Here is a 27,125-nt window from a genome sequence, read left to right as displayed (position 1 = left end):
TCATAAAAAACTCCCGTGCTGTCGTCATGACAGCGATACACAAAACAACGTCCCTCAGGGCTTTAGCTCAAAAATGTGCAGATTTGGAGAAATATTGATATATTTTCATAAGTTTTCATCAGATTTCTATAGACAGGAATAATATTTATTGAATTTATGCCCAAATGCGTCGATGTAATCATTATGAGCGCTGGATACTGTGATGTATTGTGTTTTCAATCCATACCAACAGCCTGAGGGCGCTATATGCACAATAATAGTCCATATATGGAACATGAAGAAGAGCCATGATCATGTGACATTCCAGGAAGTCTCGAACACATTCAAGCTATCAGAGATCGCTGTAACATGCAAATAAAGACATTTTGAAGACAATAAACATGATTGAAATGATATTTGGTTTACCTGTGTTCTTCGAGTAATGTCAGGTATTTCCATAATAATAGATTATATTTATAATGTAATGCTAATCGATATAGACTTTATCATTGTGCAGAATAAAAAAAAATATATATATTCTGTCTGATTTTTTTATCTGAAGCGAAATTATATCACAGAAGATTATTTAAAACACTCGACTTGCGTTATAAATTAAGTTTGAAGCACAAACATGGTTTTAATCTCATAAATTGTCGTGTATTGATGGTGTGCTAAGCTAACATGCTAGCTAGCTCTAGGTGCACCTGCCACATATAGCAGTTATCCTTTTATGATTTTTTTCTAAATATGCTTACTAAAATGTTTCATTATTCAAGCAGGGCATTTGATCCAGTTTTTAAATGTTAAGTAAGAACTTTGATAAAATAAATTAGGGACTGAAACCCTATGAATAGCCTGTGAATAGCCAGTCGTTAGTAGCTATAATGCAGACAAAAGAAATGCATATTTCGAGCCATAACCAGGCTGGAGAGGTGTGAATGTGTGCAGGGGGAGACTGAGACTGAATTGGGCTCGTTTGCACCACAAAACAATAGAGACAATAAGACTGAATGGATGACTTAGAAGATGACTAAACATCAGCAGCATTTTAGCGTCAAATCAAAATAAAGTCATTTGACATGGTCTTGGAAAACATTTAACTAAATACAGAGTTTTGGACTTATTATCGTCAGATTTTAAACATAAAATGTTTAGACATGTGGCTTTAGCTGTAGTGCATTTCTAGATTGCTCCAGTGCCAACTTCAATTTTATTTTCATGAGGATGTTTCATAAAAATTAATTTCTAATAACTTTACAAAACTTTGAAGCTATTTATAACAATTTTTTTCATTATGACAATAATTAATTCTACATTTACAATAAACTGCCAGGTGTCAGCTTTCAAATGAGATCATACTTGTGCTTTTAGTGCAAAGGGTTCATGAACTGTATCTGTTTCAGTTTGGGTATGTCATTTCTGGGGATTTTTCAAAAGTGGCGTTGCAGCTTAACAGGTTAAAGGTATCGACTCATTTTTTCATTTCATAACTCCTGACACAAATTAAGACATAACTGTCACTATAAGTTTTTCAGAATACAATAGTGGTCAAATACTGAAACTTGAGTCTTATATCTTTTTAATGACGTATAGTTTGTCAATGTATAACATTAAATCTGATAGTAATTTTTAACTAAATAAAAAAAAAAACGCTTCAGTGCGCCGACGCACTGGTGAAGCTTAACAGGTTAAAATGTATTTTTCAGATTTTAATAAACAAATCACAAAGCAGGTTGTTGGTAAATGAAGGGTTAAGCAGAGATCGACTCCCCGGCCTGAAGACGGAGAACAGTGTTAATATTGTTCTGCAAAACACAGTTCATTTCCTTCCTTTCATTCACACTCTCTGCTGACGTCCGTGTTTCCAGAGCACTGAAGAAACTACAGAGACATCTGATGACGACTCAATCCCCTCTGAGGTCACTGACATGAGCTTTACATTTACATGCATCAATTTATGCATTTTTAGTTATGCATGTATTTATTATCCTGGTAGATGTTTCTGAACTGCTGATGTTTCAATATTAAAACCTGAAATCATAAATATTGATCAGCGAACATGAACAAGCATTGAGTTTCCCATGTCTGATGCTCTGTGTGTTTATCAGTGAATAAAAGCCTAAAGTAAATCAGCTGATGATATGAAGTGAAGAGTCTCTTCAGAAGCCTTTGATTAAAGGGTTTATTTCAGCATCTCTTTATGAAGCATCAGAGTTCAGGCTGAACACACACTCACTGGAGGGACACAAATCTCTGATTGGTTAAAAACATCTTCATTTGTTCTGAAGTGGGTTTGAACGACACGAGGAAGAGATGATGATGACAGAACTTGTGTCTGTGTTCGATCTGAAGACAAACGCAACCCTGCTGTATAAATCCTTCATCCACAACGATCAGAGTTGAATCTACGACAGAATGACGTTGACCTCGGCTAGCTTCGCGGCGGGGCGTCTGGGTTTGCTCTCGCGCGTGTGGACCCTGGTGTGGTTCTTGAGTTTAGCGGCGCTAGCGAAGGCTTTGGGACAGTATCCGCAGGCGTAGGGCCGCTGGTCGGAGTGTGTGCGCCGGTGTCGTGCTAACTCCGACGAGCTACGGAACCGGCGCGGGCACGCGGCGCAGGGGAACGGCCTCTCTCCGGTGTGCGTGCGCTCGTGCAGCGCTAGCTCGGCGCCGGTGAGGAACGTGCGCTCGCAGTGTGTGCAGGCGTAGGGCCGCTCGCCCGTGTGGATCAGGTGGTGTCGGGTCAGCGCAAAGGCCTTAGCGAACATCTTCCCGCAGTAGCGGCAGGGGAATGGGCGCGCGCCGCTGTGCGCTAGCAGATGCTCCTGAAGCGAACGCTTGAACTTGAAGGCTTTGCTACACTGTGGGCAGGCGTGCGGGCGCGCGTCGGCGTGCGTCTTGTCGTGTTTGATGAGCTCGCCGAGCGAGAGAAAGCGTTTGCCGCAGTGTGAGCACAGGTAAGGTCTCTCGCCCGTGTGCATGCGCTCGTGACGCCGCAGGATCGAGACCTGCGTGAAGCTCTTGCTACAGTGCGGACACGCGAACGGGCGCTCGCCAGTGTGTGTGCTCATGTGTTTCTGAAGCCCGGAGCGAAGCCCGAAGCGTTTCCCGCAGAGCGAACACTGATGCGGGCGCTCACCGGTGTGCGTTAGCTGGTGCCGCCTCACGTCGCTACGCCGCGTGAAGGTTTTCTCGCACTGCGGGCACTTGAACTGGCAGCGTCTGCGGTGGCTCTGCCGGTGAGCGGATCTCAGGATCAGCGTGTCGAAGCCCTCGCCGCACTGCTCGCAGCGGTAGGTGTGTGTGGCGCTGTGGCTCCGCCGGTGCGTAGCGAGCGCGGCGGGATTAGCGCTAGCGTCTCCGCAGATTGAGCAGTAGTGCGGCGGCTCGCCCGCGTGGCTCCTCTTGTGGTGCACCGTTAGCTCGCGCAGGTTAGCGAAGGCGCTCTGGCACTCGCGGCAGGTGAAGCTAGCCTCGCCGTGGATCTTGCGACAGTGTTTGGTCAAGTCCCAGGCGTGCTGGAAGGTCTTCTGGCACTGCGCGCAGTGGAACGGGCGCTCGCCGGTGTGTGTTAGCTGGTGCCGCTGCACGTCTGAGCGCCGCGTGAACTTGCGCCCGCAGGTGGAGCACGCGTGACGAGCGCGAGGGTTGTCGGCGGCCGCCGGCTCGGTTCTGCTGGTTCTCCGTGTGCGGGACGGGCCGCTGGAAGCTTCTGGAGCGTCAGAGGCGTCTGTGAGAAACATCAGAGAGAAATTCTGACATTGTGATGGACTCAGAGCTAAAGCTGCACTCTAGTGTTGTCAAAAGTGCCGACTTCGGTAATGAAATTTAAAGAACGTGAGGCTTTGAGCGCTGTTGAGCGGAATGGTAAGCCCCATGATTGGCCATTGTGTTCACGCGCTCATCAGATATGTCTGTGATTGGCTACATCTAATCAAGTTGGGTTCTAAATTTGAAGTTTATGATCATTTATGATGATTACTAAAATTTGTGCTAATAACAGTCCCGCTAGAGAGACTCTGTTTTGTTAAAATCAGATTAAACAGTGATTTATCACAGCGATAGGGTTGTTGTCGTTCTTCACTAGTAGCTCTAGCGGTAAATCATTTTAAACTAGTGAAAGCACAACTCGCTCACCTTTACAGTCTCCATGTGGTGTGAGGGCACTCCTAAAACGAAAAAAATATTTACATTTAATCATTTAGCAGATGCTCCAAAGCGACTTACAAATGAGCAGAACAACAGAAGCAGCCTAACTAACAGTAGGACAACAATATGCAAGTGCTGTGACCCTTCCCAGTTTAGTCTAACCAGAGCCCGTCTACGGAGAGCCTGGCCACTCCCTATTAAGTCCTATTGTACCGAATGTTGGTTATAGTTCCACTGGGGGCGCTCGCCATGAGTGCAGAATGAATGGGCGTCTATGGAGCTAGACGGCTAAATTTGTCTCTTTCACCCGATTGCCGTTGAGAAATCTCAGATTTGATTGTAGGTTTTGCAAGTTCAACATGGGTTATAGGTCGAAAGTTGAATGAACGAGTACTTATGTCCTTTCGATTTCTTACAGGTTGAGTTGTTGTTGCCCATAACATGCTAGCATTCTGCTAATTAACGCTGATTGGTCAGTGAAGGACTGATTACGACCAGAGATACCGCTTGATGGCCGTGTGTGTGTGTGTGTTTTCGGCGTGGTCTTTTAAAACAACAAAACAAAAGCTCTTCTAGCACGTGTGTTTACCTGTGTCAGCTGTGTTGTGTGTTTACCTGTGTTGTGTGTTTACCTGTGTCAGCTGTGTTGTGTTTCCCTGTGTCAGCTGTGTTGTGTGTTTGCCTGAGTCAGCTGTGCTGTGTGTTTCCCTGTGTCGGCTGTGCTGTGTGTTTCCCTGTGTCGGCTGTGTTGTGTGTTTCCCTGTGTCGGCTGTGCTGTGTGTTTCCCTGTGTCAGCTGTGCTGTGTGTTTGCCTGAGTCAGCTGTGCTGTGTGTTTGCCTGTGTCAGCTGTGCTGTGTGTTTCCCTGTGTCAGCTGTGTTGTGTGTTTCCCTGTGTCGGCTGTGTTGTGTGTTTGCCTGAGTCAGCTGTGTTGTGTTTCCCTGTGTCAGCTGTGTTGTGTTTCCCTGTGTCAGCTGTGTTGTGTTTCCCTGTGTCGGCTGTGTTGTGTGTTTGCCTGTGTCGGCTGTGTTGTGTGTTTACCTGTGTCAGCTGTGTTGTGTTTCCCTGTGTCAGCTGTGTTGTGTGTTTGCCTGAGTCAGCTGTGCTGTGTGTTTCCCTGTGTCAGCTGTGCTGTGTGTTTACCTGTGTCAGCTGTGTTGTGTGTTTCCCTGTGTCGGCTGTGCTGTGTGTTTCCCTGTGTCAGCTGTGCTGTGTGTTTGCCTGAGTCAGCTGTGCTGTGTGTTTGCCTGTGTCAGCTGTGCTGTGTGTTTCCCTGTGTCAGCTGTGTTGTGTGTTTCCCTGTGTCGGCTGTGTTGTGTGTTTGCCTGTGTCAGCTGTGTTGTGTGTTTCCCTGTGTCGGCTGTGTTGTGTTTCCCTGTGTCGGCTGTGTTGTGTGTTTGCCTGTGTCAGCTGTGTTGTGTGTTTCCCTGTGTCGGCTGTGTTGTGTTTCCCTGTGTCGGCTGTGTTGTGTGTTTCCCTGTGTCAGCTGTGTTGTGTGTTTCCCTGTGTCGGCTGTGTTGTGTTTGCCTGTGTCAGCTGTGTTGTGTGTTTCCCTGTGTCAGCTGTGTTGCGTGTTTCCCTGTGTCGGCTGTGTTGTGTGTTTCCCTGTGTCAGCTGTGTTGTGTGTTTGCCTGTGTCGGCTGTGCTGTGTGTTTCCCTGTGTCAGCTGTGTTGTGTTTCCCTGTGTCGGCTCTGCTGTGTGTTTGCCTGTGTCAGCTGTGTTGTGTGTTTCCCTGTGTCAGCTGTGTTGTGTGTTTCCCTGTGTCGGCTGTGTTGTGTGTTTCCCTGTGTCAGCTGTGTTGTGTGTTTGCCTGTGTCGGCTGTGCTGTGTGTTTCCCTGTGTCAGCTGTGTTGTGTTTCCCTGTGTCGGCTGTGCTGTGTGTTTGCCTGTGTCAGCTGTGTTGTGTTTCCCTGTGTCAGCTGTGTTGTGTTTCCCTGTGTCAGCTGTGTTGTGTTTCCCTGTGTCGGCTGTGTTGTGTGTTTGCCTGTGTCGGCTGTGCTGTGTGTTTCCCTGTGTCAGCTGTGTTGTGTTTCCCTGTGTCAGCTGTGTTGTGTTTCCCTGTGTCAGCTGTGTTGTGTTTACCTGTGTCAGCTGTGTTGTGTGTTTCCCTGTGTCAGCTGTGTTGTGTTTCCCTGTGTCGGCTGTGTTGTGTGTTTCCTTGTGTCAGCTGTGTTGTGTTTCCCTGTGTCGGCTGTGTTGTGTGTTTGCCTGTGTCAGCTGTGCTGTGTGTTTCCCTGTGTCAGCTGTGTTGTGTTTCCCTGTGTCAGCTGTGTTGTGTTTCCCTGTGTTGGCTGTGCTGTGTTTCCCTGTGTCAGCTGTGTTGTGTGTTTACCTGTGTCAGCTGTGTTGTGTGTTTGCCTGTGTCGGCTGTGCTGTGTGTTTGCCTGTGTCGGCTGTGTTGTGTGTTTCCCTGTGTCGGCTGTGTTGTGTGTTTGCCTGAGTCGGCTGTGTTGTGTGTTTGCCTGTGTCGGCTGTGCTGTGTTTCCCTGTGTCGGCTGTGTTGTGTGTTTACCTGTGTCGGCTGTGTTGTGTGTTTACCTGTGTCGGCTGTGTTGTGTGTTTACCTGTGTCGGCTGTGCTGTGTTTCCCTGTGTCGGCTGTGCTGTGTGTTTCCCTGTGTCGGCTGTGTTGTGTGTTTCCCTGTGTCAGCTGTGTTGTGTGTTTGCCTGTGTCGGCTGTGCTGTGTGTTTGCCTGTGTCGGCTGTGTTGTGTGTTTGCCTGAGTCGGCTGTGTTGTGTGTTTGCCTGAGTCGGCTGTGTTGTGTGTTTGCCTGTGTCGGCTGTGCTGTGTTTCCCTGTGTCGGCTGTGTTGTGTGTTTCCCTGCGTCGGCTGTGCTGTGTTTCCCTGTGTCGGCTGTGTTGTGTGTTTGCCTGTGTCGGCTGTGTTGTGTGTTTGCCTGTGTCGGCTGTGTTGTGTGTTTCCCTGTGTCGGCTGTGCTGTGTGTTTCCCTGTGTCGGCTGTGCTGTGTTTCCCTGTGTCGGCTGTGTTGTGTGTTTTCCTGTGTCGGCTGTGCTGTGTGTTTCCCTGTGTCGGCTGTGCTGTGTTTCCCTGTGTCGGCTGTGTTGTGTGTTTACCTGTGTCGGCTGTGTTGTGTGTTTGCCTGTGTCGGCTGTGCTGTGTGTTTGCCTGTGTCGGCTGTGTTGTGTGTTTCCCTGTGTCGGCTGTGTTGTGTGTTTGCCTGTGTCGGCTGTGCTGTGTGTTTCCCTGTGTCGGCTGTGTTGTGTGTTTACCTGTGTCGGCTGTGCTGTGTGTTTTTGCCTGTGTCGGCTGTGTCGTGTGTTTCCCTGTGTCGGCTGTGCTGTGTTTCCCTGTGTCGGCTGTGTTGTGTGTTTACCTGTGTCGGCTGTGTTGTGTGTTTGCCTGTGTCGGCTGTGCTGTGTGTTTGCCTGTGTCGGCTGTGTTGTGTGTTTCCCTGTGTCGGCTGTGCTGTGTTTCCCTGTGTCGGCTGTGTTGTGTGTTTGCCTGTGTCGGCTGTGTTGTGTGTTTGCCTGTGTCGGCTGTGCTGTGTGTTTCCCTGTGTCGGCTGTGCTGTGTGTTTGCCTGTGTCGGCTGTGCTGTGTGTTTGCCTGTGTCGGCTGTGTTGTGTGTTTCCCTGTGTCGGCTGTGTTGTGTGTTTGCCTGAGTCGGCTGTGTCGGCTGTTTGCCTGTTTGCCTGTGTCGGCTGTGTCGTGTGTTTACCTGTGTCGGCTGTGTTGTGTGTTTACCTGTGTCAGCTGTGTTGTGTGTTTCCCTGTGTCGGCTGTGTCGTGTGTTTCCCTGTGTCAGCTGTGTTGTGTTTCCCTGTGTCGGCTGTGCTGTGTGTTTGCCTGTGTCGGCTGTGTTGTGTTTCCCTGTGTCGGCTGTGTCGTGTGTTTACCTGTGTCAGCTGTGTTGTGTTTCCCTGTGTCAGCTGTGCTGTGTGTTTGCCTGTGTCGGCTGTGCTGTGTGTTTGCCTGTGTCGGCTGTGTTGTGTTTCCCTGTGTCGGCTGTGTCGTGTGTTTACCTGTGTCGGCTGTGTTGTGTTTCCCTGTGTCAGCTGTGCTGTGTGTTTACCTGTGTCGGCTGTGCTGTGTGTTTGCCTGTGTCGGCTGTGTTGTGTTTCCCTGTGTCGGCTGTGTCGTGTGTTTACCTGTGTCGGCTGTGTTGTGTGTTTCCCTGTGTCGGCTGTGTTGTGTTTCCCTGTGTCGGCTGTGTCGTGTGTTTCCCTGTGTCAGCTGTGTTGTGTTTCCCTGTGTCGGCTGTGCTGTGTGTTTGCCTGTGTCGGCTGTGTTGTGTTTCCCTGTGTCGGCTGTGTCGTGTGTTTACCTGTGTCAGCTGTGTTGTGTTTCCCTGTGTCAGCTGTGCTGTGTGTTTGCCTGTGTCGGCTGTGCTGTGTGTTTGCCTGTGTCGGCTGTGTTGTGTTTCCCTGTGTCGGCTGTGTCGTGTGTTTACCTGTGTCAGCTGTGTTGTGTTTCCCTGTGTCAGCTGTGCTGTGTGTTTACCTGTGTCGGCTGTGCTGTGTGTTTGCCTGTGTCGGCTGTGTTGTGTTTCCCTGTGTCGGCTGTGTCGTGTGTTTACCTGTGTCGGCTGTGTTGTGTTTCCCTGTGTCAGCTGTGCTGTGTGTTTCCCTGTGTCAGCTGTGTTGTGTTTCCCTGTGTCGGCTGTGTCGTGTGTTTACCTGTGTCGGCTGTGTTGTGTTTCCCTGTGTCAGCTGTGCTGTGTGTTTCCCTGTGTCGGCTGTGTTGTGTTTCCCTGTGTCGGCTGTGTCGTGTGTTTCCCTGTGTCGGCTGTGTTGTGTTTCCCTGTGTCGGCTGTGTCGTGTGTTTACCTGTGTCGGCTGTGTTGTGTTTCCCTGTGTCAGCTGTGCTGTGTGTTTCCCTGTGTCAGCTGTGCTGTGTGTTTGCCTGTGTCGGCTGTGCTGTGTGTTTCCCTGTGTCGCCTGTGCTGTGTGTTTGCCTGTGTCAGCTGTGTTGTGTTTCCCTGTGTCAGCTGTGTTGTGTTTCCCTGTGTCAGCTGTGTTGTGTTTCCCTGTGTCGGCTGTGTTGTGTGTTTGCCAGTGTCGGCTGTGCTGTGTGTTTCCCTGTGTCAGCTGTGTTGTGTTTCCCTGTGTCAGCTGTGTTGTGTTTCCCTGTGTCAGCTGTGTTGTGTTTACCTGTGTCAGCTGTGTTGTGTGTTTCCCTGTGTCAGCTGTGTTGTGTTTCCCTGTGTCGGCTGTGTTGTGTGTTTCCCTGTGTCAGCTGTGTTGTGTTTCCCTGTGTCGGCTGTGTTGTGTGTTTGCCTGTGTCAGCTGTGCTGTGTGTTTCCCTGTGTCAGCTGTGTTGTGTTTCCCTGTGTCAGCTGTGTTGTGTTTCCCTGTGTTGGCTGTGCTGTGTTTCCCTGTGTCAGCTGTGTTGTGTGTTTACCTGTGTCAGCTGTGTTGTGTGTTTCCCTGTGTCGGCTGTGCTGTGTGTTTCCCTGTGTCGGCTGTGCTGTGTTTCCCTGTGTCGGCTGTGTTGTGTGTTTTCCTGTGTCGGCTGTGCTGTGTGTTTTCCTGTGTCGGCTGTGCTGTGTGTTTCCCTGTGTCGGCTGTGTTGTGCGTTTACCTGTGTCGGCTGTGCTGTGTGTTTGCCTGTGTCGGCTGTGTTGTGTGTTTCCCTGTGTCGGCTGTGTTGTGTGTTTGCCTGTGTCGGCTGTGCTGTGTGTTTCCCTGTGTCGGCTGTGTTGTGTGTTTACCTGTGTCGGCTGTGCTGTGTGTTTTTGCCTGTGTCGGCTGTGTCGTGTGTTTCCCTGTGTCGGCTGTGCTGTGTTTCCCTGTGTCGGCTGTGTTGTGTGTTTACCTGTGTCGGCTGTGTTGTGTGTTTGCCTGTGTCGGCTGTGCTGTGTGTTTGCCTGTGTCGGCTGTGTTGTGTGTTTGCCTGTGTCGGCTGTGCTGTGTGTTTGCCTGTGTCGGCTGTGCTGTGTGTTTCCCTGTGTCGGCTGTGCTGTGTTTCCCTGTGTCGGCTGTGTTGTGTGTTTGCCTGTGTCGGCTGTGTTGTGTGTTTGCCTGTGTCGGCTGTGCTGTGTGTTTCCCTGTGTCGGCTGTGCTGTGTGTTTCCCTGTGTCAGCTGTGTTGTGTTTCCCTGTGTCAGCTGTGCTGTGTGTTTCCCTGTGTCGGCTGTGTTGTGTTTCCCTGTGTCGGCTGTGTCGTGTGTTTACCTGTGTCAGCTGTGTTGTGTTTCCCTGTGTCAGCTGTGCTGTGTGTTTCCCTGTGTCAGCTGTGCTGTGTGTTTGCCTGTGTCGGCTGTGCTGTGTGTTTGCCTGTGTCGGCTGTGTCGTGTGTTTCCCTGTGTCGGCTGTGCTGTGTTTCCCTGTGTCGGCTGTGTTGTGTGTTTACCTGTGTCGGCTGTGTTGTGTGTTTGCCTGTGTCGGCTGTGCTGTGTGTTTGCCTGTGTCGGCTGTGTTGTGTGTTTCCCTGTGTCGGCTGTGTTGCGTGTTTGCCTGTGTCAGCTGTGTTGCGTGTTTCCCTGTGTCAGCTGTGTTGTGTTTCCCTGTGTCGGCTGTGTTGTGTGTTTCCCTGTGTCGGCTGTGTTGTGTGTTTCCCTGTGTCGGCTGTGTTGTGTTTACCTGTGTCGGCTGTGCTGTGTGTTTCCCTGTGTCGGCTGTGTTGTGTGTTTCCCTGTGTCGGCTGTGCTGTGTTTCCCTGTGTCGCCTGTGTTGTCTGTTTGCCTGTGTCGGCTGTGTCGTGTGTTTCCCTGTGTCGGCTGTGTCGTGTGTTTCCCTGTGTCGGCTGTGTTGTGTTTCCCTGTGTCGGCTGTGTTGTGCGTTTCCCTGTGTCGGCTGTGTCGTGTTTCCCTGTGTCGGCTGTGCTGTGTGTTTGCCTGTGTCGGCTGTGCTGTGTGTTTGCCTGTGTCGGCTGTGTTGTGTTTCCCTGTGTCGGCTGTGTCGTGTGTTTACCTGTGTCAGCTGTGTTGTGTTTCGATGTGTCGGCTGTGCTGTGTGTTTGCCTGTGTCGGCTGTGTTGTGTTTCCCTGTGTCGGCTGTGTCGTGTGTTTACCTGTGTCGGCTGTGTTGTGTTTCCCTGTGTCAGCTGTGCTGTGTGTTTGCCTGTGTCGGCTGTGCTGTGTGTTTGCCTGTGTCGGCTGTGTTGTGTTTCCCTGTGTCGGCTGTGTCGTGTGTTTACCTGTGTCGGCTGTGTTGTGTTTCCCTGTGTCGGCTGTGCTGTGTGTTTACCTGTGTCGGCTGTGCTGTGTGTTTGCCTGTGTCGGCTGTGTTGTGTTTCCCTGTGTCGGCTGTGTCGTGTGTTTACCTGTGTCAGCTGTGTTGTGTTTCCCTGTGTCAGCTGTGCTGTGTGTTTGCCTGTGTCGGCTGTGCTGTGTGTTTGCCTGTGTCGGCTGTGTCGTGTGTTTCCCTGTGTCGGCTGTGCTGTGTGTTTCCCTGTGTCGGCTGTGCTGTGTGTTTGCCTGTGTCAGCTGTGTTGTGTTTACCTGTGTCAGCTGTGTTGTGTGTTCGCCTGTGTCGGCTGTGTTGTGTGTTTCCCTGTGTCGGCTGTGTTGTGTGTTTACCTGTGTCGGCTGTGTTGTGTGTTTGCCTGTGTCGGCTGTGCTGTGTGTTTGCCTGTGTCGGCTGTGTTGTGTGTTTCCCTGTGTCAGCTGTGTTGCGTGTTTGCCTGTGTCAGCTGTGTTGCGTGTTTCCCTGTGTCAGCTGTGTTGGGTCTTTCCCTGTGTCGGCTGTGCTGTGTTTCCCTGTGTCGGCTGTGCTGTGTTTCCCTGTGTCGGCTGTGTTGTGTGTTTGCCTGTGTCGGCTGTGCTGTGTGTTTCCCTGTGTCGGCTGTGCTGTGTTTCCCTGTGTCGGCTGTGTTGTGTGTTTACCTGTGTCGGCTGTGTTGTGTGTTTACCTGTGTCGGCTGTGTTGTGTGTTTGCCTGTGTCAGCTGTGTTGTGTTTCCCTGTGTCGGCTGTGCTGTGTGTTTGCCTGTGTCGGCTGTGTTGTGTGTTTCCCTGTGTCGGCTGTGTTGTGTTTCCCTGTGTCGGCTGTGCTGTGTGTTTGCCTGTGTCGGCTGTGCTGTGTGTTTCCCTGTGTCGGCTGTGTTGTGTGTTTCCCTGTGTCGGCTGTGTTGTGTGTTTCCCTGTGTCGGCTGTGTTGTGTGTTTCCCTGTGTCAGCTGTGTTGTGTTTCCCTGTGTCGGCTGTGCTGTGTGTTTGCCTGCGTCGGCTGTGCTGTGTGTTTCCCTGCGTCGGCTGTGTTGTGTGTTTCCCTGTGTCAGCTGTGTTGTGTTTCCCTGTGTCGGCTGTGTTGTGTGTTTCCCTGTGTCGGCTGTGTTGTGTGTTTCCCTGTGTCGGCTGTGTTGTGTTTACCTGTGTCGGCTGTGCTGTGTGTTTCCCTGTGTCGGCTGTGTTGTGTGTTTCCCTGTGTCGGCTGTGCTGTGTTTCCCTGTGTCGCCTGTGTGGTGTGTTTGCCTGTGTCAGCTGTGTCGTGTGTTTCCCTGTGTCAGCTGTGTCGTGTGTTTCCCTGTGTCGGCTGTGTCGTGTGTTTCCCTGTGTCGGCTGTGCTGTGTGTTTCCCTGTGTCGGCTGTGTCGTGTGTTTCCCTGTGTCGGCTGTGTTGTGTTTCCCTGTGTCGGCTGTGTTGTGCGTTTCCCTGTGTCGGCTGTGTCGTGTTTCCCTGTGTCGGCTGTGTTGTGTTTCCCTGTGTCGGCTGTGTCGTGTGTTTCCCTTTGTCGGCTGTGTCGTGTGTTTCCCTGTGTCGGCTGTGCTGTGTGTTTGCCTGTGTCGGCTGTGTTGTGTGTTTCCCTGTGTCGGCTGTGTTGTGTGTTTGCCTGTGTCGGCTGTGTTGTGTGTTTCCCTGTGTCGGCTGTGCTGTGTGTTTGCCTGTGTCGGCTGTGTTGTGTGTTTCCCTGTGTCGGCTGTGTTGTGTGTTTGCCTGTGTCGGCTGTGCTGTGTTTCCCTGTGTCGGCTGTGCTGTGTTTCCCTGTGTCGGCTGTGTTGTGTTTCCCTGTGTCGGCTGTGCTGTGTGTTTCCCTGTGTCGGCTGTGTTGTGTGTTTCCCTGTGTCGGCTGTGTTGTGTGTTTCCCTGTGTCGGCTGTGTCGTGTGTTTCCCTGTGTCGGCTGTGTTGTGTTTACCTGTGTCGGCTGTGCTGTGTGTTTCCCTGTGTCGGCTGTGTTGTGTTTGCCTGTGTCGGCTGTGCTGTGTGTTTGCCTGTGTCGGCTGTGTCGTGTGTTTCCCTGTGTCGGCTGTGTCGTGTGTTTCCCTGTGTCGGCTGTGTCGTGTGTTTCCCTGTGTCGGCTGTGTCGTGTGTTTCCCTGTGTCGGCTGTGTCGTGTGTTTCCCTGTGTCGGCTGTGTTGTGTGTTTCCCTGTGTCGGCTGTGCTGTGTGTTTGCCTGTGTCGGCTGTGTCGTGTGTTTCCCTGTGTCGGCTGTGTCGTGTGTTTCCCTGTGTCGGCTGTGTCGTGTGTTTCCCTGTGTCGGCTGTGTCGTGTGTTTCCCTGTGTCGGCTGTGTTGTGTTTGCCTGTGTCGGCTGTGTTGTGTTTCCCTGTGTCGGCTGTGTTGTGTTTCCCTGTGTCGGCTGTGTCGTGTGTTTCCCTGTGTCGGCTGTGTCGTGTGTTTCCCTGTGTCGGCTGTGTTGTGTTTGCCTGTGTCGGCTGTGTTGTGTTTCCCTGTGTCGGCTGTGTTGTGTTTCCCTGTGTCGGCTGTGTCGTGTGTTTCCCTGTGTCGGCTGTGTCGTGTGTTTCCCTGTGTCGGCTGTGTTGTGTTTGCCTGTGTCGGCTGTGTCGTGTGTTTGCCTGTGTCGGCTGTGTCGTGTGTTTGCCTGTGTCGGCTGTGTTGTGTGTTTGCCTGTGTCGGCTGTGCTGTGTGTTTGCCTGTGTCGGCTGTGTCGTGTGTTTCCCTGTGTCGGCTGTGTTGTGTTTCCCTGTGTCGGCTGTGCTGTGTGTTTGCCTGTGTCAGCTGTGTTGTGTGTTTGCCTGTGTCGGCTGTGTTGTGTTTGCCTGTGTCAGCTGTGCTGTGTGTTTCCCTGTGTCAGCTGTGCTGTGTGTTTCCCTGTGTCAGCTGTGCTGTGTGTTTCCCTGTGTCAGCTGTGCTGTGTATTTACCTGTGTCAGCTGTGCTGTGTATTTACCTGTGTCAGCTGTGCTGTGTGTTTCCCTGTGTCAGCTGTGCTGTGTATTTACCTGTGTCAGCTGTGTTGTGTGTTTACCTGTGTCGGCTGTGTTGTCGATGCCTCGAGAGAAAAGAAAGTGTAGAGCGCGAAAGCACTAAAGTGACTGAAGGATTGCCGTAAGCAGTATCGCTGGTCGTACGATGTGTGTGACTTTTAAAGACTTTTTAAAGCAAATAAATGACTCTAAAAAATCTAACACCCAGCAATGTGTAATTTCTTTGCGTCTCCTTTCGAATACAACATTCAAATTACTAGACAAAAAATTATATCCTGAGAAAAGTGGATTTTGAGGGGTAAAGCGCCATAGACCTCCATTCATCCTGCACTCGTCCTGTGAGCGCCCTCATGTGGAGCCAGAGTGGAACTGCAACCAGTTCAGAAGCCGGAAGTTTACTGAGAGGGGAAGTTCTCCCCTTATTAGACATTCTCTGTTCTAACACTTTTTTTTTTTTTTTTTTTTTTTTTTTTTTAATAGATATAGAATAGATGAGAAGAGAAAATAAAGTGTTAGTATTAGTGGATCAAGTGTTGCTGAAAATATGCTAGAATATAAATGTTTGTGTGAGGGTTAGAGTCTCCATCATCTGCACGTCACTCACCGCTCCTCCGCGCGGCTCTCCGGTTCTCCGGACGCGGATCGTTCCGGTGTTTTCATCTCCGTGGGCTCTGTAGTTTTCCTCGGCCTTCCTCGCCCTCTCCGCACCGGGGGTTTCTGGGTAACGTCTGACACGGGCGCCGTGGCTTCCTGCGGTGTTATGATGTCACTTCCTGCGTCAGGCGTGCGTGTCTGGTCCTCGGGGTCCAGCTGGATGGGGTGGTCAGGCGTGGAGGGCTCGGCTCGGGCCTCGTGTGGAGCGTCAGGGAGGAGCTCGGGATCTTCACTCGGTCCCACAGGAGGGTCTTCACTCGGCTCGTCCTCCAGCAGCTCCACCTCCTCCATCTTCCTCTCCTCCTCATGGCTGCTCAGCTCCACCTCCTCCATCTTCCTCTCCTCCTCATGGCTGCTCAGCTCCACCTCCTCCATCTTCATCTCCTCCTCATGGCTGCTCAGCTCCACCTCGGTGTAGTCGGTGATGATGATGGAGTCGGGCTGGACGAACAGCACCTGATCCGAGGCCAGATCCGCTCGAGCCGACGGAGGGACTGAGAGCGAAGACATGATGCAGTCGCCGGAGGAGTGAGGAGCAGCGCCTGAGGACACAACACACACACACTCACAAACGGCGTTACTTTCTTCAGTAACGAGTAATCAAACGAATTACTGTTTCCCCCGTTACAACGCCGTAACCGTTACTGACAATAGAATGCGGCGTTACTTGAGCTCACAGAAGCGCTTTTCATCCGAGTAGTTTCTCTCTCAGCCATAGGACCTGCAACGTTTGTGTGTCTGTGTGCTAGTTTGTGTCTGTGTGCGTGTTTGTGTTTTTTGTGTGTGTTTGTGTGTGTCTGTGTGCGTGTTTGTGTTTTTTGTGTGTGTTTGTGTGTGTGTGTGTCTGTGTGCGTGTTTGTGTTTTTTGTGTGTGTGTTTGTGTGTGTTTGTGTTTTTTGTGTGTGCGTGTTTGTGTTTTTTGTGTGTGTGTTTGTGTGTGTGTGTGTGTGTGTGTGTGTGTGTTTGTGTGTGTGTGTGTCTCTGTGTGTGTGTGAGAGAGAGATGTCCGAGCGTTATATAGTTTGTTTAGTTTATAAATAAATGACACACTCAGCATTAGAATAATCTCTGTAGATTATTGGTATCATCTGAAAGGTTTAATTAGTTTACATGGTTATAAAAATAAAATCTAAAAATATCCTGCAGGAACATTGCCACTAAACTTCTGTGTTTGACCGGTTGTGAACACGTGCGGGTGAATAACCTCTGACGATGACGTTCTCTGTAGGTTATAAAAATAAAACCCAAAAATATTATATTTTATTATTATTATTATTTATTTTTGGTACATTTCTTAAGCGGCATAATGTATTTTTAGCCTTGTTTGTTGGCCAGTTGTGGTCTGTGCAATAAATATTAAAAATTCTAAACCATCCATTATGTTTTATAATAATAATTTAATCTATTTAGTGTCCATTTCATTTATTAAACATATTTAATATTGGGGGCATCCAAGTTATTTGACATATTTTATTTACTTATTTACAATAGTTACTTTCCCTGGTAATTAGTTACTTTTATAATGATGCAACTGATACTAACTTGTGAGAAGTAACTAGTAACTATAACTAATTCGTTTTTTAAAGTAAAATGCCCAACACTGCTCACAAGACTTGAGCTTCCGTTCCTTTCATTACATTACATGAAAAATACTTTAAATAAAGCATTTATTCATCTCACTGTTCATTTCAGAGTTTACTAATAGATTATAAAACAAACTGCAGTGAACAGTAAATCTTTCTGTGATACAAACCAGTAAATGTATGATTACGATAATAAACTAAGTTTGCAACATTAAGCAGCTTAACGGACTGTGTTTGTCAAATAACAGGAAACTAATGAACTCAAGTGACAGATCGAGTCCCGGCGTTAAAAATAAAGTGCTATAAAGACGAAATGGCTCTATTGCACATTCATCTTAAAACTATGAATAAAACTCTTGTACATATGACTAAAGCACAAATGAAACAGAAGTGTGTTTGCCTGTCTGCCAGCTGTGTGTGTCTGCGCTGAACAGCCGGTGCTGCTGCAGGAGGAGGCGCAGGTCGCTCGGGTCGGCGCGCATGCAGTCCTCCAGGCCAGCGGGGGCAGGAGAGAGCCACGACACCGTCTGAGAGAGAGAGAGGGAGAGAGAGAGAGAGAGAGAGAATGAACACAAAAGCCGTTTCTCAATACCAGAGCCCGTCTACGGAGAGCCTGTTCACTCCAACGCCCTATTAAGTCCTATTGTACCGAATGTTGGTTGTAGTTCCACCAGAGCTCCACTGGGGGCGCTCGCCATGAGTGCAAAATGAATGGGAGTCTATGGAGCTAGACGGCTAAATTTGTCTCCCTCACCCGATTGCCGTTGAGAAATCTCAGATTTGATTGTAGGTTTTGCAAGTTCAACATGGGTTATAGGTCGAAAGTTGAATGAACGAGTACTTATTTCTTTTCGATTTCTTACAGGTTGAGTTGTTGTTGTTGCCCATAACACGCTAGCATTATGACGTCATTGACATTTTGAAAGACTTTTTAAAGCAAATAAGTGACTCTAAAAAATCTAACACCAAGCTATGTGTAATTTCTTTGCATCTCCTTTCGAATACAACATTCAAATTACTAGACAAAAAATTATATCCGGAGAAAAGTGGATTTTGAGGGGTAAAGCGCCATAGACCTCCATTCATTCTGCACTCGTCCTGTGAGCGCCCTCATGTGGAGCCAGAGTGGAACTGCAACCGGAAGTTTATTGAGTGGCACTTCTCCCCTCATTAGACTTTCTCTGTCAATACCAAGTACGCAAAGTTCGGACTTGACAAGTTCGACTCAGGAGAAAGAACTCCCGAGGACGGGAGGACGCAAGTCCGATAATTCTGAAATGGAACAGCGGCGTACTTGATAGCGTCACTCAGCTCGCTCTGGCTACTCCGGTTATCTCTTTATGTATATCTAGGCTACAAATAAAACAAAATATGTTATAAACCACCACTCTGCCTCTTTTCATTTTCATTTAAAAAAATCTTAAACATAATGGCCACACAAATGTGGTTCAGGCAACGCAATTGATTCACTGCATATTTATAACAACACGAAATATAAAGCACAACCCTGACTCTTTTTGTTTTCATTTTAAAATTATAATAAATAAAAAACATTATAATATTGATCATTAAAACTAACATTTAGCAAAAAGAGACAGGGTTGTGTCATTTTATTTTATCATATATGTACATACAGTGAAGAGAATGTAAACAACATGTATAATAATATATTTTATGTTTTAAATATATAAAATAAAATGGCATAACCTTTTTTGTTAAATGTCAGTTTTAATGATCAATAATAGCCATTATAAAAGTAGCCTAAAAGGTATAAGAAGCTATACAATAATAAAGCAAACGATTCAGTCAAACATAAGTCATCTCTCTAGGCTATAACGTTAAAGTTAAATAGACTAAATAAAGCTATGACACTTCACTTTGCCCTCAGCTTAACGTTTTGCCAGGGAACATATTATAGATTAATGAGACAAATAAAATAAATAAATAAATCGCCCGTTAGATATACACAAGACGATTTATATCTCATGTTAAACCACTAGACTAGAGACATCCGAGTCAGCGGCAAACGTCAGCAGCACTAGCCGAGGAAAGGCTGTTCCCGGCGGGGTACATGAGCGCCGAGCGTCCGATTGCCTGGTTCTCACAACTCCGAAAACGTCAGATCAAATTTTCAAATAGGCGCTATCTTTATAAATAAACCAAAGATTTGATCTTTAAACAACTACATTCTCGCCTGAAATACTCTTAAAACTACATTTCGTGACACAATTACAGCAGTATTTTTAAATTACGCGATGCTTGCTGGTTGATGTGAGATGCATTCTGGGATACCTGGCTGTCTCGAGTCCGCACAAGTCACCTCTCGATGCATCCTCGGTAAAAGGGGCGGATCAAGAACACATCCGGGGATTTGAACTGGACTTGGCTACATGTGAACTTTGAATTGGATCAGTACTTGGGCAGCGACTGATGACGTTTCACAAGTCCACAAGATCACAAGTACAGACAAGAACGCATATTGAGAAACGGCTAAAGGTTCGGTGTGTTATTTCTGTGGCACCAAACCAAATCACAGTCTGTTTGTTTGAGCCGAACGCACAACACAGGTTTAGTTTGGGGTGGAAAGTGTTTAAAGTCACAGTGAAATCACAATGCACAATTATAGTTGCAGTGTTTATTCTAGATGATTTATGGGTGCACATCATCATTAGTGTTAATAATCTTGAATCAGAATATCTCCCCCTTGCAGCATCTCTTCTCTTCTCTGATGACGAGGGCGGGGCTTTAACCTGTCACTCACATGAGCTCAGCCAATAGCAAACCACAACCATCCAATCAATTCCACACGGACACAATCAAGCCCCGCCCACATGTGGTCTTGTTCCTGAAGCGCTTCACTCGATATACGACAACAGGGGAGAAAAGACCAGCACAACTTCCCTTTCATGCTGACTGAAAGCTTTTCACAAGATTTAATATCTGGGTATAGTAGTATCTGTGAAAGAGTCTGTACCTTCTTCAAGTCTGGCACAGGAAGCAGTTTCTCCAGGCTGGAGAGCAGATCCCACATCACTTCCTTCAGCGCCGTGTCGAACCCAGCGCCATATTCCACAGGAAACACTTCCTGTGTGAGAGACACAGACAGGATGTTCACTCACTCACACACTCACTCTCAGATCAGTGAAGGATGAACCTGATGTGTGTCTAACCTGGAAGAAATAAGCTTTCTCAACCGGGTCTTTCAGCAGCGCCAGAACCAAAGCTTTGAAATTAGTGACGCAGGTTCTCAGATCAGCATCAGGAGCCTGAACACAAACCACCATTACTACTGATCAGACGAGAGAAAACATCAACTGAATAACAACAGTAGAATCTTTACAGAAGAATTCCTCTCTTATCCGATGAAGTTTGCTTCATTGATTCTGTTTATTACTGTGAAGCTGCTTTGAAACACTGTACTGCACTGTATAAAGCTGACTCGACTTCAGTGTAATAATACAGTTACATACTGCCTGAAATTAATCCACATGCACTTCCTCTACAGGGTTACGGTTAGTGTATAGGGTTAGTGTATAGTGTATAGGGTTAGTGTATAGTATATAAGGTTAATGTATAGGGTCAGTGTATAGTATATAAGGTCAGTGTATAGGGTTAGTGTATAAGGTTAGTGTATAGGGTCAGTGTATAGTATATAAGGTCAGTGTATAGGGTCAGTGTATAGGGTTAGTGTATAGGGTCAGTGTATAGTATATAAGGTCAGTGTATAGGGTTAGTGTATAGGGTTAGTGAATAGTGTATAGGGTTAGTGTATAGTATATAAGGTTAGTGTATAGGGTTAGTGAATAGGGTCAGTGTATAGTATATAAGGTCAGTGTATAGGGTTAGTGTATAGGGTTAGTGTATAGTGTATAGGGTCAGTGTATAGGGTTAGTGTATATAGTGTATAGGGTCAGTGTATAGTATATAAGGTCAGTGTTGTACCGGCTGTCCAGGCGCCACATCTGGAAGATGGAGTTTGTCCAGATGAGCCTGAATGTTCCTGAGATCCACCGGACCGCGACACAACTCCAGAACCATCTACAACACAACAGCACACAGTCAGAGACACAATCAAACACACTCACAGTCAGACACACTCACAGACACAGTCAGTCCGACACACAATCACACACGCAGTCAGAGACAGTCACACACACACACACACACACACACACACACACACACACACACACAGTCAGACACAGTCACCATTAGACACACAGTCAGTCAGACATACACACAGTCACACACAATCACACACACAGTCAGAGACAGTCACACACAGTCAGACACACAGTCACACACACAGTCAGACACACAGTCAGACACACAGTCAGACACACAGTCAGACACAGTCACACACACAGTCACACACACAGTCACACAGTCACACACAGTCAGACACAGTCACACACACAGTCACACACGCAGTCAGAGACAGTCACACACAGTCACACACAGTCACACACACAGTCACACACAGTCAGACACAGTCACACACAGTCACACACAGTCAGACACAGTCAGACACAGTCACACACAGTCAGACACACAGTCACACACAATCACACACGCAGTCAGAGACAGTCACACACAGTCACACAGTCACACACAGTCACACACACAGTCACACACAATCACACACGCAGAGACAGTCACACACACAGTCAGACACACAGTCACACACAGTCACACACAGTCAGACACAGTCAGACACAGTCACACACAGTCAGACACAGTCAGACACAGTCACACACAGTCACACACAGTCAGACACAGTCAGACACAGTCACACACAGTCAGACACAGTCACACACAATCACACACGCAGAGACAGTCACACACACAGTCAGACACAGTCAGACACACAGTCACACACAGTCACACACAGTCACACACAGTCAGACACAGTCAGACACAGTCAGACACAGTCAGACACAGTCACACACAGTCAGACACAATCACACACAATCACACACGCAGAGACAGTCACACACACAGTCAGACACAGTCAGACACACAGTCACACACAGTCAGACACAGTCAGACACACAGTCACACACAGTCACACACACAATCACACACAATCACACACAATCACACACGCAGAGACAGTCACACACACAGTCAGACACACAGTCACACACAGTCAGACACAGTCAGACACAGTCAGACACACAGTCACACACAGTCACACACGCAGTCAGAGACAGTCACACACACAGTCACACACAGTCAGACACACAGTCAGACACAGTCAGACACAGAGTCAGACACACAGTCAGACACACAGTCAGACACAATCACACACGCAGTCAGAGACAGTCACACACACAGTCAGACACACAGTCAGACACACAGTCAGACACACAGTCAGACACACAGTCACACACAATCACACACAATCACACACACGCAGTCAGAGACAGTCAGACACATAGTCACACACAATCACACACAATCACACACACGCAGTCAGAGACAGTCAGACACAGTCACACACACAGTCGGACAGACACACAGTCAGACACAGTCACACACACAGTCGGACAGACACACAGTCAGACACAGTCACACACACAGTCGGACAGACACACAGTCAGACACAGTCACACACACAGTCGGACAGACACACAGTCAGACACAGTCACACACACAGTCAGAGACAGTCACATACAGTCAGACCATAGACTGTAAAAAAAGATGGACGACGCCCCTTCGCTCTCTTCCATTGATGAGAACTGAAGCCGCCAGAGTCCCTATATGGCGCTGACATATTGGAACTTGAGTCTGCGCAGTAGCGATTTCGGGACCAGACCTGCGCAGTCGTGAGCAGGAAGTAAAGCCGCGAAATCAACGCTCCGCCCTCACTCTCGCAGGGAAAGTGCATTCTGCACACTTTTTTAAAAAATGATTGCAGTACAACAAGAGGCTTATTAAAATAAAGTAAATACAATCACCTCAGTCCTCCGAAGATCCCGAAAAAAATGTCCGTTGGTGCTTCAGTGACTACTTCGCTCGGAGAACCTGTCAATCACAGCTGTCAATCATGACGTTACACCACCGCATCACGTAACTAACTAAAAACCAACTTATTTTTTAAACCGACACTCGAACTTACATCAGCGTGATAAAAACGACAGCAAATGAAAGAAACCACCTTTGGAAAAAGATATTTGAGGTGTAATTTAATTGTTTAGTTGGTCTCGCGTCCCGTTGAATAACACAGGGAGGCGGGGCTTATGACCTATACTAGGACCAGTCACCGGGGGGCGATCGAGACGTTTTGGCTTCACTTTTCAGGGCTTGTGCGGCACGCTTGAGTCAGACACACAGTCACACACAGTCAGACACAGTCAGACACAGTCAGAGACAGTCAGAGACAGTCACACACAGTCAGACACACAGTCAGACACAGTCAGACACAGTCAGACACACAGTCACACACAGTCAGACACAGTCAGACACACAGTCACACACAGTCAGACACACAGTCAGACACACAGTCAGACACAATCACACACAATCACACACACGCAGTCAGAGACAGTCAGACACAGTCACACACACAGTCGGACAGACACACAGTCAGACACACAGTCACACACAGTCAGACACACAGTCACACACAGTCAGACACACAGTCAGACACAGTCAGACACACACAGTCACAGTCACACACAGAGTCAGACACACAGTCACACACAGTCACAGACAGTCAGACACACAGTCAGACACAGTCACACACAGTCGCACACACAGTCAGACACAGTGTCACACACACAGTCACACACACAGTCAGACACACAGTCAGACACAGTCAGACACAGTCAGACACACAGTCAGACACACAGTCAGACACACAGTCACACACAGTCACACACACACAGTCACAGTCACACACAATCACACACGCAGTCAGAGACAGTCACAGACAGTCAGACACACAGTCACACACACAGTCACACACAGTCACACAGAGTCAGACACACAGTCACACACACAGTCAGACACACAGTCACACAGTCAGACACAGTCACACACAGTCACACACACAGTCAGACACACAGTCACACACAGTCACAGTCACACACAGTCACACAGAGTCAGACACACAGTCACACAGTCACACACACACAGTCACACACAGTCACACACACAGTCACACACACAGTCACACACACAGTCAGTCACACAGTCAGTCACACAGTCAGTCACACAGTCACACACACAGTCACACACAGTCAGACACACAGTCACACACACAGTCACACACACAGTCACACACACAGTCACACACACAGTCACACACACAGTCACACACAGTCACACACACAGTCACACACACAGTCACACACACAGTCACACACACATTCACACACAGTCACACACACAGTCACACACAGTCACACACAGTCACACACAGTCACACACACAGTCAGACACACAGTCAGACACAATCACACACGCAGTCAGAGACAGTCACACACAGTCAGACACACAGTCACACACACAGTCACACACACAGTCACACACACAGTCACACACACAGTCGGACAGACACACAGTCGGACAGACACACAGTCGGACAGACACACAGTCATACACACAGTCACACACACAGTCAGACAGACACACAGTCATACACACAGTCTCACACACACACACACACACAGTCACACACACACTGTGTGACACACTGACCCGCGCTCTCAGGCCCAGCATCAGCTGTGTTCTCCGCCTGTATCCCAGCACCTCCGGCAGCGTCTCCGTCACCATCGACACAAACTCCTCCAGCTTCCCATAATGCATCAGGCTCTTCTGCTGCAGCACCTGCCACATGAAGGCAGACATGAGGTGTAGAGGAGGAACCAGCAAACGCAGAGACGCCAGGGGGAGCCCGCCTGTGGACACACACACACACACACACACACACACACACACAGTCAGTCAGTCAGTCAGTCAGTCACACACATTCAGAATCACACAGTCAGTCAGTCACACACACACACACACACACACACACACACACATTCAGAATCACACACACACACACACACACACACACACACACACACACACAGTGTTAAAACTTCACAAAGAGAAATATTAACTTTAATGTGTTGTCAATTACGGGAGAGCCAGATGAGGATCACAGAATCATCTATTGGAATTAAGTTGTAAAATGTATCAGAAGTCACTGAAATCTGCTTACAAAAGTCTCCAGAATACAGTTACAGAACAAAGAAAGCTTCAGGTCCAAGATTACAACAAGGACAATGTAGAAGAAATAGCAGTTGAGATTTTAATAGACAAACAAACGTTTTTATGTCACGTGACTCCCTGCAAGTATAACACACACTCGCTCGCACGCACGCACACACACACACACACTCACTCACTCACTCACTCACTCACTCTCTCTCTCTCTCTCTCTCTCTCTCTCTCTCTCTCTCTCTCTCTCTCTCTCTCTCTCTCTCTCTCACACACACACACACACACACACACACGGTCTGCGGTGATGAGCGCAACAATGATCCGCTTTAATGATCCGTCAGTGAAACTGCACGCGCTGCTTCTGAATGTAATTCTGCCGCAGTTTGAATTATGAATCATCACGGCCCTGAACTCTGACCTTTAGTTTCAGTAAAATCAGCCCTTTGTTATTTATTTACCTGTGTTTGTGATTTCAGCGCAGTTTTCTTCGTCCATAGGGAATGTTGTTGAAGCTTTACAGTGAGTTAGGTTCCGTGCGTGACGTCACATCCGGTCTGAAATACTCAAAATAAAAGCGCCGCGATGCGACACAACCGCGCTAGTCTTTTAAAATCAATATTAATATGAGTAATAATAAAAATGAGAAGATGAGGTTTTATATATTTTCTTATCCTCTTTTTTAATTGTAAAGAATTCTGTGGGCAACAAAGTTGTTATATAATAATATAAATAAATAAAAGATGAAGAAAAAAGGAGTATATAACGCCTAAGAATATGTGTGTGTGTGTGTGTGTGGCTCACATTATATGCGTGTAAACAACACACATTAGTATTAGTGTGTTTTTGTGTGTGAAGAGAATCCTCTGTTTCTTTTCTTACATTTATTTATGTATACGGCTATACTGGCATCTAGTGGCGACACTATAGTATTACATGTGCATTTCTTTATTTCTCCACTGCCTTACATGCACTGGACTTCAAACACATTTGCTCTGTTAACACTGTATTAATGGAAAATAAAATGAAATGTGTTTATATAAACTACCCTAACGAATATAGAAATAAATTGTGCATAATTTAAAGGCGAACATGTATTCCTACACTTGAAATTACATGTCAGTTATAAAAAATGATAAAAGCTTTCAAACAATTTAAATCCGTTTATATTTACAGTTTAAAACAATTTATATTTACAGCCTCGTTGATTCAGAGGCTTCATGTCTCCGTCCAGATAATAAGCACATATTATAGCGTATATCCATATGCTTCTTATCAATGAACGACGCATAAATGTTCACATATATTACAGCAACGTGTGTGTCGCCCTCTAGTGCTGCGCATGCGCAACTGCAGCATCAAACAACATGCGCGCGCGCGTCACACTAGAGTTCACCGCTTTATTTGTTTCGCCATACGTGTATTTATCAGTGTGAATTTACCTGACTTACTTTAATGCCAATACACCCAAACGTATTTGTGTAACTTAAAAAAATAAATAATACTCTGTAAAAGCGGCTGCAGATGCGCTTTTCTGACCAGCAGGCGGAAGTAACGCGCACACAAACAGCGCTTCCGGTGACTCACCTTCTCTGCGGAATCATGGGTAATGAAGTCTTTCACCAGGGCTTCAACCGAGCGAAGAACTACTGGATTATTTAAAAAATAAGTTTAGATAATGCGGGCTGACGGCTTAAAAAAAAAAAGCATAAATCATCGATTAATAATCTCGGAGCTCACAGTAGGGCTGTCTTTACATGTTTATAAGTTATTGCTAAAAATGTATTCCCCTATGGAGAAAATTAATGTTTTTTCTAACTTCCGGAACTCCAACCCTTTTCGATTAAACATACATTTTCGAGAAATCTCATTACTTCTAATAACAATGTAATTATTAAATATTATGGAAGATTGTTAGAACTTCACCCGAGTGTTAATTTTCGTAAATATTTACGAATGTATTTACGTATAAAAAAAAAAAACTCCAATAAAAAAAGCTTTAAAAATCTCCCATTGTTGACCAATTTGTTTCTTTTTTTCCTCTGCATTCTTGTTCTCTGTAATGTTGTAATTTAGTTTTGCAAATAACATAAACAAAAACAGGACGTTGTGATGTTTTCTTCGCTGTCGTCACTCTCTCCAGTGATGTGTGTGCGTGTGTCGCCCTCTAGTGCTGCGCATGCGCTACTGCAGCATCAAAATAAAATGAAATGTGTTTGTCTAATATTTGTATTAGCCCATTTTATATAGAAATGAACGGTGCATAACATATTTATAAATTTACAAAATATTATTCTAATATTAAATATTTTCAAAAAACAATTCCTATTAGTGGAAATTAAACTATCAAATTCCATAAAACTATTGTATAATAACTCAGTCTGTAGTGACTTATTGTGACACGTTTGTTGATCTTTAATGTTCTGTTACAGCTTGAATTAAATTTGTAAAAATAAAAACATTCCACAGAAGACAGTAGAATA

The 27,125-nt window shown here is 47.3% G+C and overlaps 1 protein-coding gene across 3 annotated transcripts; it reads right to left on the bottom strand.

Moving 5' to 3' along the window:
- Positions 1 to 1,543: 1,543 nt before the first annotated feature.
- On the bottom strand, positions 1,544 to 26,540 carry LOC307156649 (uncharacterized protein). 3 transcript variants are annotated; one of them, XM_079868129.1, is made up of 10 exons: positions 26,230 to 26,540; positions 25,104 to 25,199; positions 24,133 to 24,332; positions 20,371 to 20,466; positions 19,599 to 19,694; positions 19,403 to 19,513; positions 16,829 to 16,955; positions 14,796 to 15,387; positions 4,117 to 4,148; positions 1,544 to 3,709 (listed from the first exon to the last, which is right to left on the bottom strand). In XM_079868129.1, exons 2-10 carry the CDS (start codon positions 25,138 to 25,140, stop codon positions 2,385 to 2,387), a joined length of 2,616 nt encoding a protein of 871 aa, XP_079724255.1. In that variant the 5' UTR covers positions 25,141 to 25,199; positions 26,230 to 26,540; the 3' UTR covers positions 1,544 to 2,384. The 3 variants fall into 3 exon arrangements, with proteins under 3 accessions (XP_079724255.1, XP_079724256.1, XP_079724254.1); XM_079868130.1 differs by lacking the exon at positions 24,133 to 24,332 and having other exon boundaries at positions 26,230 to 26,538; XM_079868128.1 differs by lacking the exon at positions 26,230 to 26,540 and having other exon boundaries at positions 25,104 to 25,234.
- Positions 26,541 to 27,125: the final 585 nt, after the last annotated feature.

This window comes from Squalius cephalus, assembly GCF_949319135.1.
Source record: "Squalius cephalus genome assembly, chromosome: 4".
Lineage (NCBI taxonomy): Eukaryota > Metazoa > Chordata > Actinopteri > Cypriniformes > Leuciscidae > Squalius > Squalius cephalus.
This window is presented reverse-complemented; position numbering and strand designations above follow the sequence as displayed.